This window comes from Bactrocera dorsalis, chromosome 1, assembly GCF_023373825.1.
Source record: "Bactrocera dorsalis isolate Fly_Bdor chromosome 1, ASM2337382v1, whole genome shotgun sequence".
NCBI classification, from domain to species: Eukaryota; Metazoa; Arthropoda; class Insecta; order Diptera; family Tephritidae; genus Bactrocera; species Bactrocera dorsalis.
Genome location: NC_064303.1, coordinates 4,864,522 through 4,877,526, shown reverse-complemented (window position 1 = coordinate 4,877,526; position 13,005 = coordinate 4,864,522). Strand labels below are relative to the sequence as shown.

General features: G+C 37.1%; 2 protein-coding genes across 7 annotated transcripts in view; one reads left to right on the top strand and one right to left on the bottom strand.

The window, feature by feature from the left end:
- Nucleotides 1-12,635, bottom strand: part of LOC105232483 (laminin subunit alpha-1) — a 213,506-nt gene extending 200,871 nt beyond the window's left edge. For 2 of the 4 annotated variants that reach the window (XM_049446854.1, XM_049446857.1), the window contains exons 1-2: nt 11,554-12,635; nt 6,413-7,430 (exon numbers count right to left, since the gene is read on the bottom strand). In XM_049446854.1, coding sequence (XP_049302811.1) covers nt 6,413-7,298 — 886 coding nt within the window. In that variant the 5' untranslated portion in view covers nt 7,299-7,430; nt 11,554-12,635. Of the gene's footprint in view, nt 1-6,412; nt 7,471-11,553 lie in introns of all 4 variants that reach the window. The other 2 variants (XM_049446855.1, XM_049446856.1) reach the window with 2 other exon arrangements.
- LOC105232408 (solute carrier family 25 member 35) overlaps nt 1-13,005 on the top strand; it is an 89,510-nt gene that overhangs the window by 35,278 nt on the left and 41,227 nt on the right. The window contains exon 2 of one of the 3 annotated variants that reach the window (XM_011214071.3): nt 12,756-12,979. The exons of the other annotated variants lie outside the window; for them this stretch is intronic. Coding sequence (XP_011212373.2) covers nt 12,908-12,979 — 72 coding nt within the window. The 5' untranslated portion in view covers nt 12,756-12,907. The remainder of the gene's footprint in view (nt 1-12,755; nt 12,980-13,005) is intronic. 3 annotated transcript variants of the gene reach the window in all.

The following is a 13,005-nucleotide window of genomic DNA, read 5'->3' as shown; positions in this document are numbered from 1 at the left end:
TTTACTGTAAATTTATGTGTGCTTCGGAAAAGCTTATTACCAATTGACTGCACCGTATTTATGGTCGTTAAAAGTGAGGATGATAAGTGTCGGCTTGCGAACACCGATGGTGCTGAAGATTAGCAAACTGACTTCTCTACATAAATGGCTGTGTTGGTTTATGTAACATACTAAGAGATCCATTCGATAAGTAAGTCAATTGTTATAGGAAAGAATATAATAGTAAAAACAAAGATCCAATATTTGTTATTTAAATTAAAGGGGTCTAATTGCGAATCTTTTGGGTCAACATTTTATGAGTGCGAATAAATTCATCTGTAACGCGAGAAAAGTTGCTTAGACCTTCCGAATCATAGCAAGGGCCTCCTATTTTGATATCAAAACCTGATATTCTTACCACTCATGTTAAGACTCCTCTTATATGATGCCATATTGAGCCTTATAGAATATATTTACGCACACAGTAACGGACACATCGGCTGAACTTAAAATGATAAGACTATATAAGTGTTTTCTAGACATCGTCTTCCGAAAAGAGATATAGATATACAATTGATCAAATTAAACAAATCTGATAAATCTGGAGGAGTTCAGAGAAAGCTTTAAAATCTTTAAAATCTGTAACAATTAGGGCTAAAACTTCCGGAGACAAATTGACAACAATTAAAAAAAAAATAATTACTAAGTTGTTACCCTGAGGTTAATCTGAATTAAACGGATTAATGCTTCCAATAAATGTTTCGAAACTTTCGTCTCCAAAAAAATCTCGGAAACTTGGTAATGATAATTCGAGCTCGGACCTTTAAAACCTTTTTTCACATAGAGCCGTTTTAAGTGGTCTTGGTTTCGAGAGATAAACCGGGTGGAGTTCTATTTCCACTCCTAGGGATATTAGTGAAAAAAGACTGTATAAGAACTTTAACGGCAAGGTCCCGAAGATAGTAGCATATGTATACAACAGACATAGGGAAATCTATGAAATTTCATAGAAACTCGATGGACTAACCTATCGGTATGCAAAACTGCAAAAGTCATTTCCAAAATAGAACGGACATCGAGTGTTGAGTTCGTTCCTCATTCATAAGCTTACAGCTTACCTAGCAGCTAAAGGTTGTCACAGTATAGCACGTTTACCGCCAAATATTGAACCAACCAATTATCGAAACGTAAATGTAAATATCCAAAGCCCTAACACCGGTAAATTGCTGTAGTTCGGCGAAGTCGGTCAGCGCTACTTGAAGTTCAACCTTCTGCACTTCCGTAAAATTATGCATTCTAATGAAATTCAGCTTCGGCAATCTGCGGCTCATTTGCTATGCCACTCGTCTATGGCAAACTGCAAGAGCAGGCGTGAGCACGTTGGACACGTTTGAAAATTTCAGTAATTTCTGCTTGCCCAGACAGCAGTTGCATGAGTGTGTGTGTGTTACCTAGAACTAGCAAATGGATGGACGAGCCACTGAGTGTAGTACTGGACTCAGTTGGAATTCGTTGCACCAGAAGCTGTAATGACTTTCACATGGAAAGTTCTTTCAACTCCAGCGAGCTGTGTGGAAAACCGAACCATATTTGGTGTTGGTCAACGATCGCAATAAACGAACTGAGAACTGTTAGCTTGGCGGCGCACACCAGCCGCGCTATCGCTGACAGATCGATCGCACATTTGACGCGCTCGCACGTCACAGCGCATCTTGCACTTCGGTGAGATGGAGGTGAGGCGACGTGAGTGCCAAGTATATAAAGTATATATTGTAAATATATGTATATATTTATATTTGTTTGCTTATATAGCGTGCCGTTCATGTTTACACATAAACTTCTCACTGCGATCGATCATTTTGTTCGTGCCGCAGAGTTGTTGGCAGGCAAGCAGGCACCATATTTAGCAGCAGTAAACTGCCAGCAATAACAAAAACACATTTGCAACAACAATATGACTGCCGTGTCAGACTGCGCGTATTGCATTGCCATAAAACACCGGCAACAACAGCAATTGCATATAAAATAACAACAGCTGCTGCCAGGCCCGTAGCCAGCTTTTCATTTCGGGGGGGGCTGAAGTAAAAACATATATAAACTTTAAATTTTCTGTTTATTAAAAAAAAAAACAATATAAATTTGTATACATATTACTTAAATTATTTGGTAGTTGTAACTTAAATAAGTAATATTTTTCTTTTCTTCTTGTTTGCCATATCATTAATTACTGGATCTATTTTAATATCCCAGTGGACTGCAATAACAGCAAGTGCACTCAGCCGCTCATTGCCCATCACACTGCGTGGTAAAGTTTTTATTATTTTTAAGGTTGAAAAAGTTTTTTCAAAGGAAGCGGTCGTCACTGGAAGAGTTGCTAAAATTGTAAGCAGGTAGTGAATATTTATAAAATACGTTGCATCGCAATGTTGCAGTAATTTCAACACTTCTATGGTTGGATCTATTGTTGATAAGCTGGCACACCACAATCGATACTCTGATTTTAATGCTGTCAGTGATATTTGCTCCTCGAAGTAAAAAGTTAAATTTTTTAATTCTTCGGCATTATCAATTGCAGCAAAACCTGGGAGTAGAATTTGAAATGACGAGATTATATCCTCATTCACTAATAAACGTTCTGTCATGTTTTGAATCAGAGCATCAACGCATGGAATAAATATTGTATTTCTGAAGTGGCTTTCAGGGGTTGTGCAAGGTGGATTAGCACGAGTAGTTTGACGCGAAGTCACTCTAGGCACTACAAGATCTGTGTCAAAAAGATCTTTAGACATTTGTGATGCTGTTTGGAAAATATCGTTGAAAAAACCATCCGTTGTTTCTCTTATCTGGTGCAGAGTTCTTATTAATTCTTTGGCTCGGTTCATTGCTGATACAAAATCCATAGATTTTTCTTGAAGTTGCACAGACGGTGGCAGCGTTAAGCTGAACAATTGCTCACAGACGAATGGACTAAGCAAAAAATCGCTTTTCTCTACCGCTGCTAAGAAGGCTGATGCTTTAGACGAAATGGACCATGTCTTACTCGAAATTATTTCCAAACTTAGTATAATGAATTTGAAAAGCTCCACAAAGCTTATAATGCTTTCACCTAAACCTTGTTTCACAAAGGCGAACAAGTCGTATTTTTTTGCTTTCTGGTGCGTGCTTCTGTATAACGTCCTGGAAAGTTGTGTTTGCATTTGAATGGTTTCTAAATAAATTTGCTATTTCATTGACAATGCCAAGGCAGTTCCGTATTGAAGGTCTATGTTATTACCTTCAATACGGAACTGCCTTGGCATTGTCAATATTAGAAAGCACAAGGTTCAATCGGTGACTAGCGCAATGAACATATCGTGCTTTTGGATACAGTTGTTTTATCCTGGTTTGCACTCCACTTAAATGCCCTGACATGTTTGCTGCTCCGTCATATCCCTGTCCAACCAACTTCGCCATATCAAGATGGAGAGCTGTACAACGCTTAATTATGACTTTTGATAAGTTTTCAGTCACCGTCTAGTGTAGTTGCGTACGACTGTTATAGGTTTGAGCTGAGTTGTGTATAAGAGTTTCAAAAGATTCAGTCAGTGATAAATCTTTTTTATTTGCGATTTATTTAAAAAATTTCCTTATTTCGGGGGGGGGCTTCAGCCCTCTAGCCCCCCCCCTGGCTACGTGCCTGGCTGCTGCAGCAACAACAACGTCAATTTCTGGAGCGCAGCAAAAAGGGGAAAAAGCAGCGCGTCATAAACAAGGAATTGTAACAGTTGCGGAAGACGCATGCAATTCTTTTTATTAAAAAGTCTAATAAACAAGAATTTGAAGAATGTGTTGGTGAATGCGCCGTTGTAGGAGATAGTTAGTTGTTTTTGTTGTGGTATGCGGTAATATTGATGAACTGTGCAACAGTGAAGCTTGACCTGAAGTATTCAACAACATATCCGAAGTTAATTCGCCGTTACAACTACTTTGAGAGGTTTCTTGAGACACTAAGATCAGTGTGGCAATATTTTTGGAAGGATTTTATCGCTTGAGATGTTTATATAACTGCGGTAAAGTCTTTTAATCCAACTTAGGATTAGTTTTGCATCTGATCCCAATCCTCAGTCAAATCATCGCCTTAAGTTTAAACCTTGTTATCTGAGATATCAGATTTCGTAATCTCGACGACATTTGGTTCCAACAAGACGACGCCGGCTCCCATACATCGATTGGCCACCAAGATCATGTACCATCACACCGTTACACTCTTTCCTGTGGGGTTATGTAAAATTTAAGGTTTATGTGGACAATCCCACTTCGATTCAGGCCTTGGAGCAAAACATCACGTGTGTTATTCTCCAGTTACCAGTCGAAAACCGCAAACGGACGGACCATTTAAGACGTTGCCGAGACCAACAATTGAAAAAGATAATCTTAATAAAAAATAATTTGGTATGCTCTTTCGAATGATATTAAACATTCCCCATTAAATTTGAAGTCTATGTGGTTTTTCTTTAAAAAGGTGGGGATCATCGAAGTAGATATTCACAGCTCGAGTTCGCGCTTAGGAATGGCACTTAATAAGATTTGGTTCCCCTAAGAAAAAAATCAAATCTTGAAATTTCAAGAAGAACTGCAAAAAAACCGTCATTAAACATGTACAAACTTTACCGTCTTCATAAGATGCTCTCCTGTTTTTCTGCAAAATTCTTCGGAAACAACAGACGAAGAGTTGCTTATATAGAGAACTTACTTTTCGAAAAGCTGAAAGGAATAAAGTTCAATAAAATCAGATTTGATGGATAAGTAGGAGGTTCTGCTAAAGTCTTTTCACACGAGAAACCGGATTAGAAAAAATTAGATCCGGTTAGCTCCGATTTGGCATCAAATGTGTTAACTTTAAAATATAATACCACATAAATCATGGGTTAAGAAATTTAGATTTTCATTCGAAATTGACTACTTTAGAACCCTCTATGACCAAAGAGAGCAATGCTTTTTATACCGAAAAGTCCCAACAAGTGGCGTATACCCTTAGGAACGTATTATTTTCACAAGTATCGTAAAATATCTGGGTCTAACAAACGATAAGAGGTGGACATGGAAAGATCACGTGAAAATCAAAAGAACTCAGCTTAGGTTAAGCTTTGCGCAGCTGTATTCGCTCCATTCCACGTCGGTCTAAAAACAAGCAGCTCATATGTATAAAAGAAAATAAAAAGATCAATCTGATCGTACATCACTCAAATCTGCAGCAGCTCAGCTAAACCAAATTTTAAATCTAGTTATTGAAGCAGGACGCACAACCTTATGTAAGAAACGATGTTCTCCATCGAGATCTGAAGATGTGGACGTCTCAGCTTGAACTGATATAATAGATCTTGAATAGGATAACTTCTAATGAAAAGACATTTGAAGTGGCAAGCGGCACCAGTTATTAAGTTTGATTGGAGCCTAACTGGTGGTAGCAAAAGCTACAAGGTCTGGTACAACAAAGAGCAATAAGCCCTTCAAATTCGCTCCAATCTGCCCATTGAGTTTGGGTCCTGAACTTGTTGCGGCAAAAGCTATAAGGTCTGATTGGTGACTTCAATCTGATACCACGGGGAGCAGTTAGCTTTTGGAATTCACTCTAATCTGCTCATTATGTTTGTCCCTTAGAGGAGATTCCTGGTGGCTGTGGTTTACGCCTAAATGCGGTGAAAACCGACTCACAGCAGGGCAGAAGTTTTAGATCGGTCTCGAACCCGGCCAACCTTACCAATTGCAACCAAATGAGGCTTGCAAAAAGCTTGTATTGTTTAGGGCACTGATCCACGCTTTGTTTTGATCTATGTATGTGCTTTGCAGCACCTTGAGGTAAGGCAATCGACGGTGGGTAGTCACGAAAAACACACCGGACGCAGCCGTGGATTGGTACAAACATTTAAAAGACAATAATAATACGATACTTATCTATTAGGCATTATGCTATATCCCGGACGTACGTCGGCTCAAATATCAGAAAAGATAATAAATAGTATATACTCGTACTTATGAGAGGAATTGTTCTGAAAAGATGTGCAAACTAGACAACCCAAAAAAAACTTTCCGGTCATTCAAATATCAGCATGGATAATAGGATGAATTCAGGGAAACGTCCCTTTCGTAGACACATTTTATACCCTATTTTATTAATGTAAGCACACTGTACCGACGGAATGAGCAATTGTCGTATTTCCCATTGTTTGTGATGGGAAAACTTTGCGGCTAACTTGTTGCTGCCACAAATTGGCAGCAGCCATAATAGAGTAGACATGAGTGCACACAGAGTTGTATGTGCGATTGCGCACAAGTTGATAGTACATACATAATACTATCGTATATGCAGTTGTTATTAGTTGAAAATATTTATATAAATAAAGAGAAATATTTGCGCTTTGTTGCTGCAAACGGAGCGAAAAGGGTAACTTACCGTTTCTGTGCAATTTCTGACGTCCGACGTCTCTGATGCCATGACCATTACGGCCGCCGCCACCACTGTTGTTGTTACCACCACCGCCACCACCACCAGCAACACCGTTGGCCATGCCGTTACGGCCATTTTTCTTCTTCTGCTGTTGCTGCTGCGGCGCCGTGGCACGTTTGTTTGTGCTGACAGCGAATGCCGATGTTGCTGCCTTTGTGGCCGCAACCGTATTTGTGGCATCTGCCAGCGCAATATTGTCCGCAACAAATTCATCGCGATTTATGTTGCTCTCGATGGGCAGACCACTTTTGGTTTTACGATGTGTTGCCCGATGTGTTTGCGTCGCTTGTGGCGCATGTTGTTCGCGTTGTTTACGCGATTTTTCATGCTTGTGTGATTTGTGCGGCTGCAACTCTTCCTGTCGCCTGTGTTGTTTGTGCTGCTTTTTGCGCTTTTGTGCGCGGTGTTGTTGTTGCTGACGGTGTTGCTGCGTCAGCTCCGGCTGTTGGCGTTGCAACTTCTTCGCCGCAACATGACTGCGCGCCAGCAACGCTTCCACGCTGGACTCATCGTTTGCCGCACGACTTGTATTCAGCGGCAGTGACGTCTCCGCGTACTCACGCAGCAGTTGCGCGGGCGCGAGGCTATGCAGTTGCTGATGCGCGAATTGTTTATGTGTGTTTGTTGTTGCCGCTTGTGCGCTTGTGATGTGGTTGTTGCAGGATACGCCGAGCAGTATGAGACAGGATAGCAGGAGCGACCAACGCGGAGGTTTATTTTCTGTTCTGTGTGAGTTGTTTTTGCTTGTTGAGGGATGCATTTTTGTAAGCAGTGGTTTTGTTTTTGTTAGAGGCAACATTTTGATTTTTGTATTCTTTTGGAATTTCAACATTTGCACAGCATTTTGTGTTTTATCACTTTCACTTGCTATTTTTCATAAAACTTTTTTGAAAATATTTTTTAATTAATAAATATCAAACACTTTTTTTAATTTTTTCAACGTTTTTTATTCGCTTTGGCAACCCTGCTCACGAAATATATTTTTTTTTAATTTTTTCTGTGTACTGACATTAGAATGAAAAGCAAAAATAGGAGAGGAGTTATATTAAACATATTTTTAGCTAAGACACACACCACAAAATTTCGGTGGAACAAGTCTCTGTTAAGCCTTAATTGACTACAATTAATTTATTAAAAATTACGTGTTATAAATCACAATAGTTTGTTTATTAATCATATTATTATGTTTATTAATCTTTTTGTACTAGAAAATCGACATCTCTTTCACATCAGTCTTTCAGACAGTCACTGAATTGACTGAATTATGAAGCTCTTTACATCTATTATATATTTATACTAAAATTTAGCTAATTGACTAAATTACCCAGCTATCACAATTGCCCCCAACAGCGAAACCTAACAGAGTCTTCAATCAAACGCTTTCATCAGCAAATGTTAGGTTATGTTCACAAAACTAGTATTTGTTATTATAATTTTCGGTTGCATTCATTAATCTCTTTAAGTTTACACTTAAAAAAATATAAATTATGTAAATTAGTACTCTTGGCTAATGCACTTTTAATTCGTCAACTATTAGGTGATTAAATTTCAAGGCTGAAATGGAGAGCATGGGAAATGGGCTAAATAAAAAATGTTTTCGAACTATTTTACTGCATAATGATAAAGTATTGGATCGCTTCTGAGCATATGCACTGCCTCATCTAATGAATAATATGGCACACGAGGTTACTTAACTCAATTTAACTTAAAAACTGGTTAGCTTTGCAAAATCACAAAGCTAGCGGGATTTCGGATGATATTTTTTACCCTTTCCGGACCCTTTCCACTGTTATACCGTTCATTTTGTAAATTTTGATGGAAGTAAACTGTATTAAACGAAAAATTATATAACGGAAATAATTGCAATTCATTCATCATTATAATTTCATTTAATATGTCCGTATGTTAGTTTAATATGTTTTAGATTGGTTGGAATATCGGTTTTTTGTCTGAGTCAACAGCTATGCAGCTTTATTTCTTTATTTTTATTTCAAAGAACTTTTGGATCCGTTTACAGCTAAGCGAGGACGAGCTTAATCCTGTGTTCTAGCACTGGACCTATGGACCATGTGTGAAGACCAGATGTTCCTTCATGACTATGCAACTGAGAGATCCCTTTGATTTAAAGTAGAATACAGGAGATCTACTGTAGTACTTATTCTCAAAAATGTTCATTTTGTCGAAATCGTATGGGTCCTTACTGGACGTTGTCAAAAAGGCATTCATCCGGTAAGGCTAAATATCCCATCGGTACAAATTGTCAAAGTTGTATGAAGGAAGGTCAGATCTATTGTCTACCTTTTGACTGAGGTTTAAACATCTCCAAATCATTCTTTCGACGTACTAGGCTAGTGTAAACCATGGTGCATTCTCTGAAGTTATTTATCAAAATATCTGCACGAAATTTGGCAAGAATTGTTGTCAAAGGTAATGGTCTCCGAACAAATTGTTCAGGTCAGAAGGGTTGTTCTTGTAAAGATTACCTAGTCCGCATTAGTATGGTAAAGTTCCGAAAACTTGTCATCGAGGGTCTTTCTCGATTCTCGCCACCACTCGAGCTCTTCGTCTGCAATGGGTGGTGGTTTGACTCCAAGCACGCCAATTACTAAGAGGAAATCGATGAAGATGTTAATGGCTGAAAATGGCGGTCAGCGCATGTCTGAAGTTTGTTGCGTCCGAAGTTTCGTCGCCTTAGTTAAGGAAGGACCTCACTGTGCAGATGTTAAATGGAAGACATCAAGAGGCATCCCCTTGCAGTCCGGAGTGCAGTGGGTATTATGCTTCGGTGCAAACAAAGTGAGCGGTTTTTGTTTAGCATTTCGTAGGTTAATTTTAACACATAAATTCGATATCAGTTCTATTTTATTTCCAACACTGTTAATTCTTGGATTACCGTTGAGGTTTTGCAACACATTGATAGCATTAATCTGGGTCGATTGTTGCGTAAAATTACTAAATGAAGGATCACTAAGAGGCAAATATTTTTTTTTTGGAGTTTTCACTCAATATCTGGGCATCCTTAAGTTCTCTAACGGTCGGAAAAATATTATTTCTGTTTCTGAGTATATTTCTGGGTATATTTATGGTAACGTATAAAAAATATTAACTTCTCCGCTTTATAAACGTCTTCACACATATTCAAGATTCCGAAGAAAATCTTTTTTGCTAAGAATTTAAGCATTTTAGTTTTTTTACCCTCAGAAATATTTAAGTATTAATTTTTATTTGCCCATAAAGTTTACGATTTTACTAAATATATCACTATTATATTACTTTTTCATAATATTTTTTTCTTAGAAATAATTTCCGGTAATTTTATATTAATAACTAATAAATAACAAGTAATTCTTATTTTATTATTTTCTGATATTTATTTTGAACTTTCCAGATTTGGCAATATTATATTCAGCAATATTGTATTTATATCACAAATTATGAAGGAAATGAGCTTTTTAATAATTCACTTCTTTAATTGCATATTTTACTGTCAAGCAATACCATACAAATTTCTGGCCTCAATCGTAATTTTTAATTAAAATTTCAAAATTGCCATTATAAATGCATAATATTTTTTTATTGCTCATTAGTATTCATGTAATGACCAAAACTTCAATTAACACTGTATTTTTGATTTTCGTGTTATGACATGCACTCCGCTGACACTTAAAATTTTATTGACACCAACGTGGAAAAAATAGTGCTTAAAATCCTAAATTAATAACGAAAATATGAATTTAAACGGAACTGCTGGTATTAAATTTGCCAGCGCACGTCAAAACTTTCCGGCGACGCAGCAAATTGGCGCAGAATGCACAACGCAAACAAATTCTACGCAATAAGAAGCGGAACTTCTACACGCTGCACATACAAATACAAAAAGATGAGCGCATAGAAGGCACAAATACAAAAATATTAACAACTTCCGGTCGAACGCGACAACGGCAACGACACTGACGTTTGCTTTTGCACTTCACTTCCCTTCGCGCTTTCACACTGGCACACAGGGCTCGAAAGGGCTAAGTAAACACATGTCACTATGGTTTATTGGTATGCCCGCATGTGCTGGCAACTATTTTTACACCTTTCCAAGCTGATTGGTGTTTGTGCTGCGCAAACTCTAGACGCCGAAGTCCACTTAACTGTTGTTATGTTTTCTCGTTTTATTTGCACGTGCAGAATATTTTTTGCAATTCTTTTCTTTTTTCTAATTTTTTTTTGGATTTTTTATTAATTTGTTATTTCTTTTATTTTTTTATTTATTGAAGAAAAAAAAATTATTTTTTTTTCGATTTAAAATTTATTTTTTCTTAATTTTTTTCTAAAGAAATATATTTCTTTGTTTTTTTTTTCATTTAAATTTTTATTTTTTTTTTCTAAAAAATTATTTATGTATTATTATTAAAAAAAAAAACTATTTTTATAATTGTGTTCACTATTTTTTTGCTTTTATTATTAGCACTTTGATTTTTTGTAAAATCTTTATTTAACTTGTTGCCACTTTTTTTAAAGGACCGTATGTGCTGAGAAAGGGGTCACCGTAGCATAATGGGGCCGCACACAGCTTCGCGAAAAATATCGCATGCATCAGCGCGTACGACAGCGTCGGCCAAAATTAAAACGAACATAGAGACGACCGTGCCATGACGATGACGAAGCCTGTTGCGAGCGACATGGATGCAATTGCATGCTGCGACACATTTCTATTTTCGTATATCCTCAGAAAAAGGGCTAAGAAAAAGTGGATTTCGCGGTAGCCCTCATACACTGACGAGATCTGGCGCCCCAGTAGCAAAATTTATTTTTCGAAGCATACATTTTTTGATAAGAAATATATTTTCACTTCAAAAATATATTCGGTTAATATTTTTTTTGCAAATAAATTAATTATTTTGCTTAATAAATTTTTTTAGCATAAAAACTGCCTAAAATTCACTTATATATACATACATACATCTTTCAATTACAACAACATATTCATATATATATTTTTTCTTTTCCCAACACTTTACTTTTTCCTTATTTTATGCATATTGCTATTTATCACTATTACGCGCTGAAAACTCAAGCACTTATCACTTCCAACTTACTTTGCATAATTTCTGCACTTTCTTATTATCAATTTTGTTTTCACACTGCCATTTCCATATGGCAAAACACAAATAGAAAAAAATCTTCTTCTAGTAAAACGCGCGTGCACTTTTTCTCGATTGTTTTCCGTTTTCACATCCACTCGCTTCGAGTCACCACGTAGAACTAACGCGCTATTCACCAGCCTTCGATTTCGTTTGCTTCTTTGATGATCTTCGGCAATGCACACTTATCAATGCCAGTCAATGCTGCAGTTTGGTGAGTTTTTCCACTGCACTGCTGGTGCATGCGCAGGCATGTTTGTTTGTGTTCGAACTTGCCTACTAGAGGATAATTAGCGGGGTAACTTACCACATTTAGTGCAATGCAACAGCGAACATGCTCGTATGTTCGAAGGTAAAGTTGTGGTTGTGTGTTTGGAGTTTGCTGACTTTATTTACAAACATTTCGAAACTTTGACAGAGGATTTATGCCTGGGAAGTGATTTCCGAATATTTCAGTATTTGGGTTTCTTCTTACATATACATATGTAGTTGCTCTTCAGTATCAAAAAAATCAGGAAGACGAAGGAAAATATTGGCCACCTCTCATTCTTTGACACTTTGTCTAGCAACAGTCGCCAGTCGCAACACGATTTCCGACTCTGTATTAAATTAACGAGTCGCCAATATTTGCGAGTCCAATACATGTGATGTGTACATCATATTGTTGGAAACAGAGATCATTTGCCTCGACTTCATCAAAAGTCATCAACAGCGTGTTATAACGCTCGCTTTTGACGATAACGACGTTTCTTATCTATTCATCGATTTCATATTCCGTACCAGAGTCAATTTTTGGGGATGCATTTGAATTTTTTGAGCCACACGAGGATTTGACACATCCTAATGACAAGAATAATGCTTGTTGACGAAGCCATTAGAACGTGAACTTTATGAGACTTTATGGAACTCTTTTTTATGATCACTTTAAAGATAATTTCTTAGACAGGTGTTTTTTAGTACTAATTTGTATTAGTACCTCCCACAGTTTCATTAGTATTTCTCTATTTACATTACTCTTTTACTCTCTACAACTAGATTAAGATCTCTGACGTAGATTAGACATACATATACTTAGCATGATAAGCTAACTAAGTGATAAGGTTTTTCTAAATAATATCAAGAAAACTTGCAATTCGCTAAATATTATGAAAAATCAGTCATTTGGCAGCAGCTGACTGGGACAGCACTACGAGGCATTGAGAGAGGAAATACCACATCTGTTAATGGAATTTTTTTTATAATCTCCGATAACATTTCAAATCTATATAAATTATTTTTATAAACCGTTCAAAAGTGCATCTTTTTCGCAATGAACGCTTCAGAATATATAATTGGAGGCTTGGCTGCCATGGGTGCGACAACTTTCACTAATCCCATCGATGTAAATCTTGAGATGAAATTATTAAA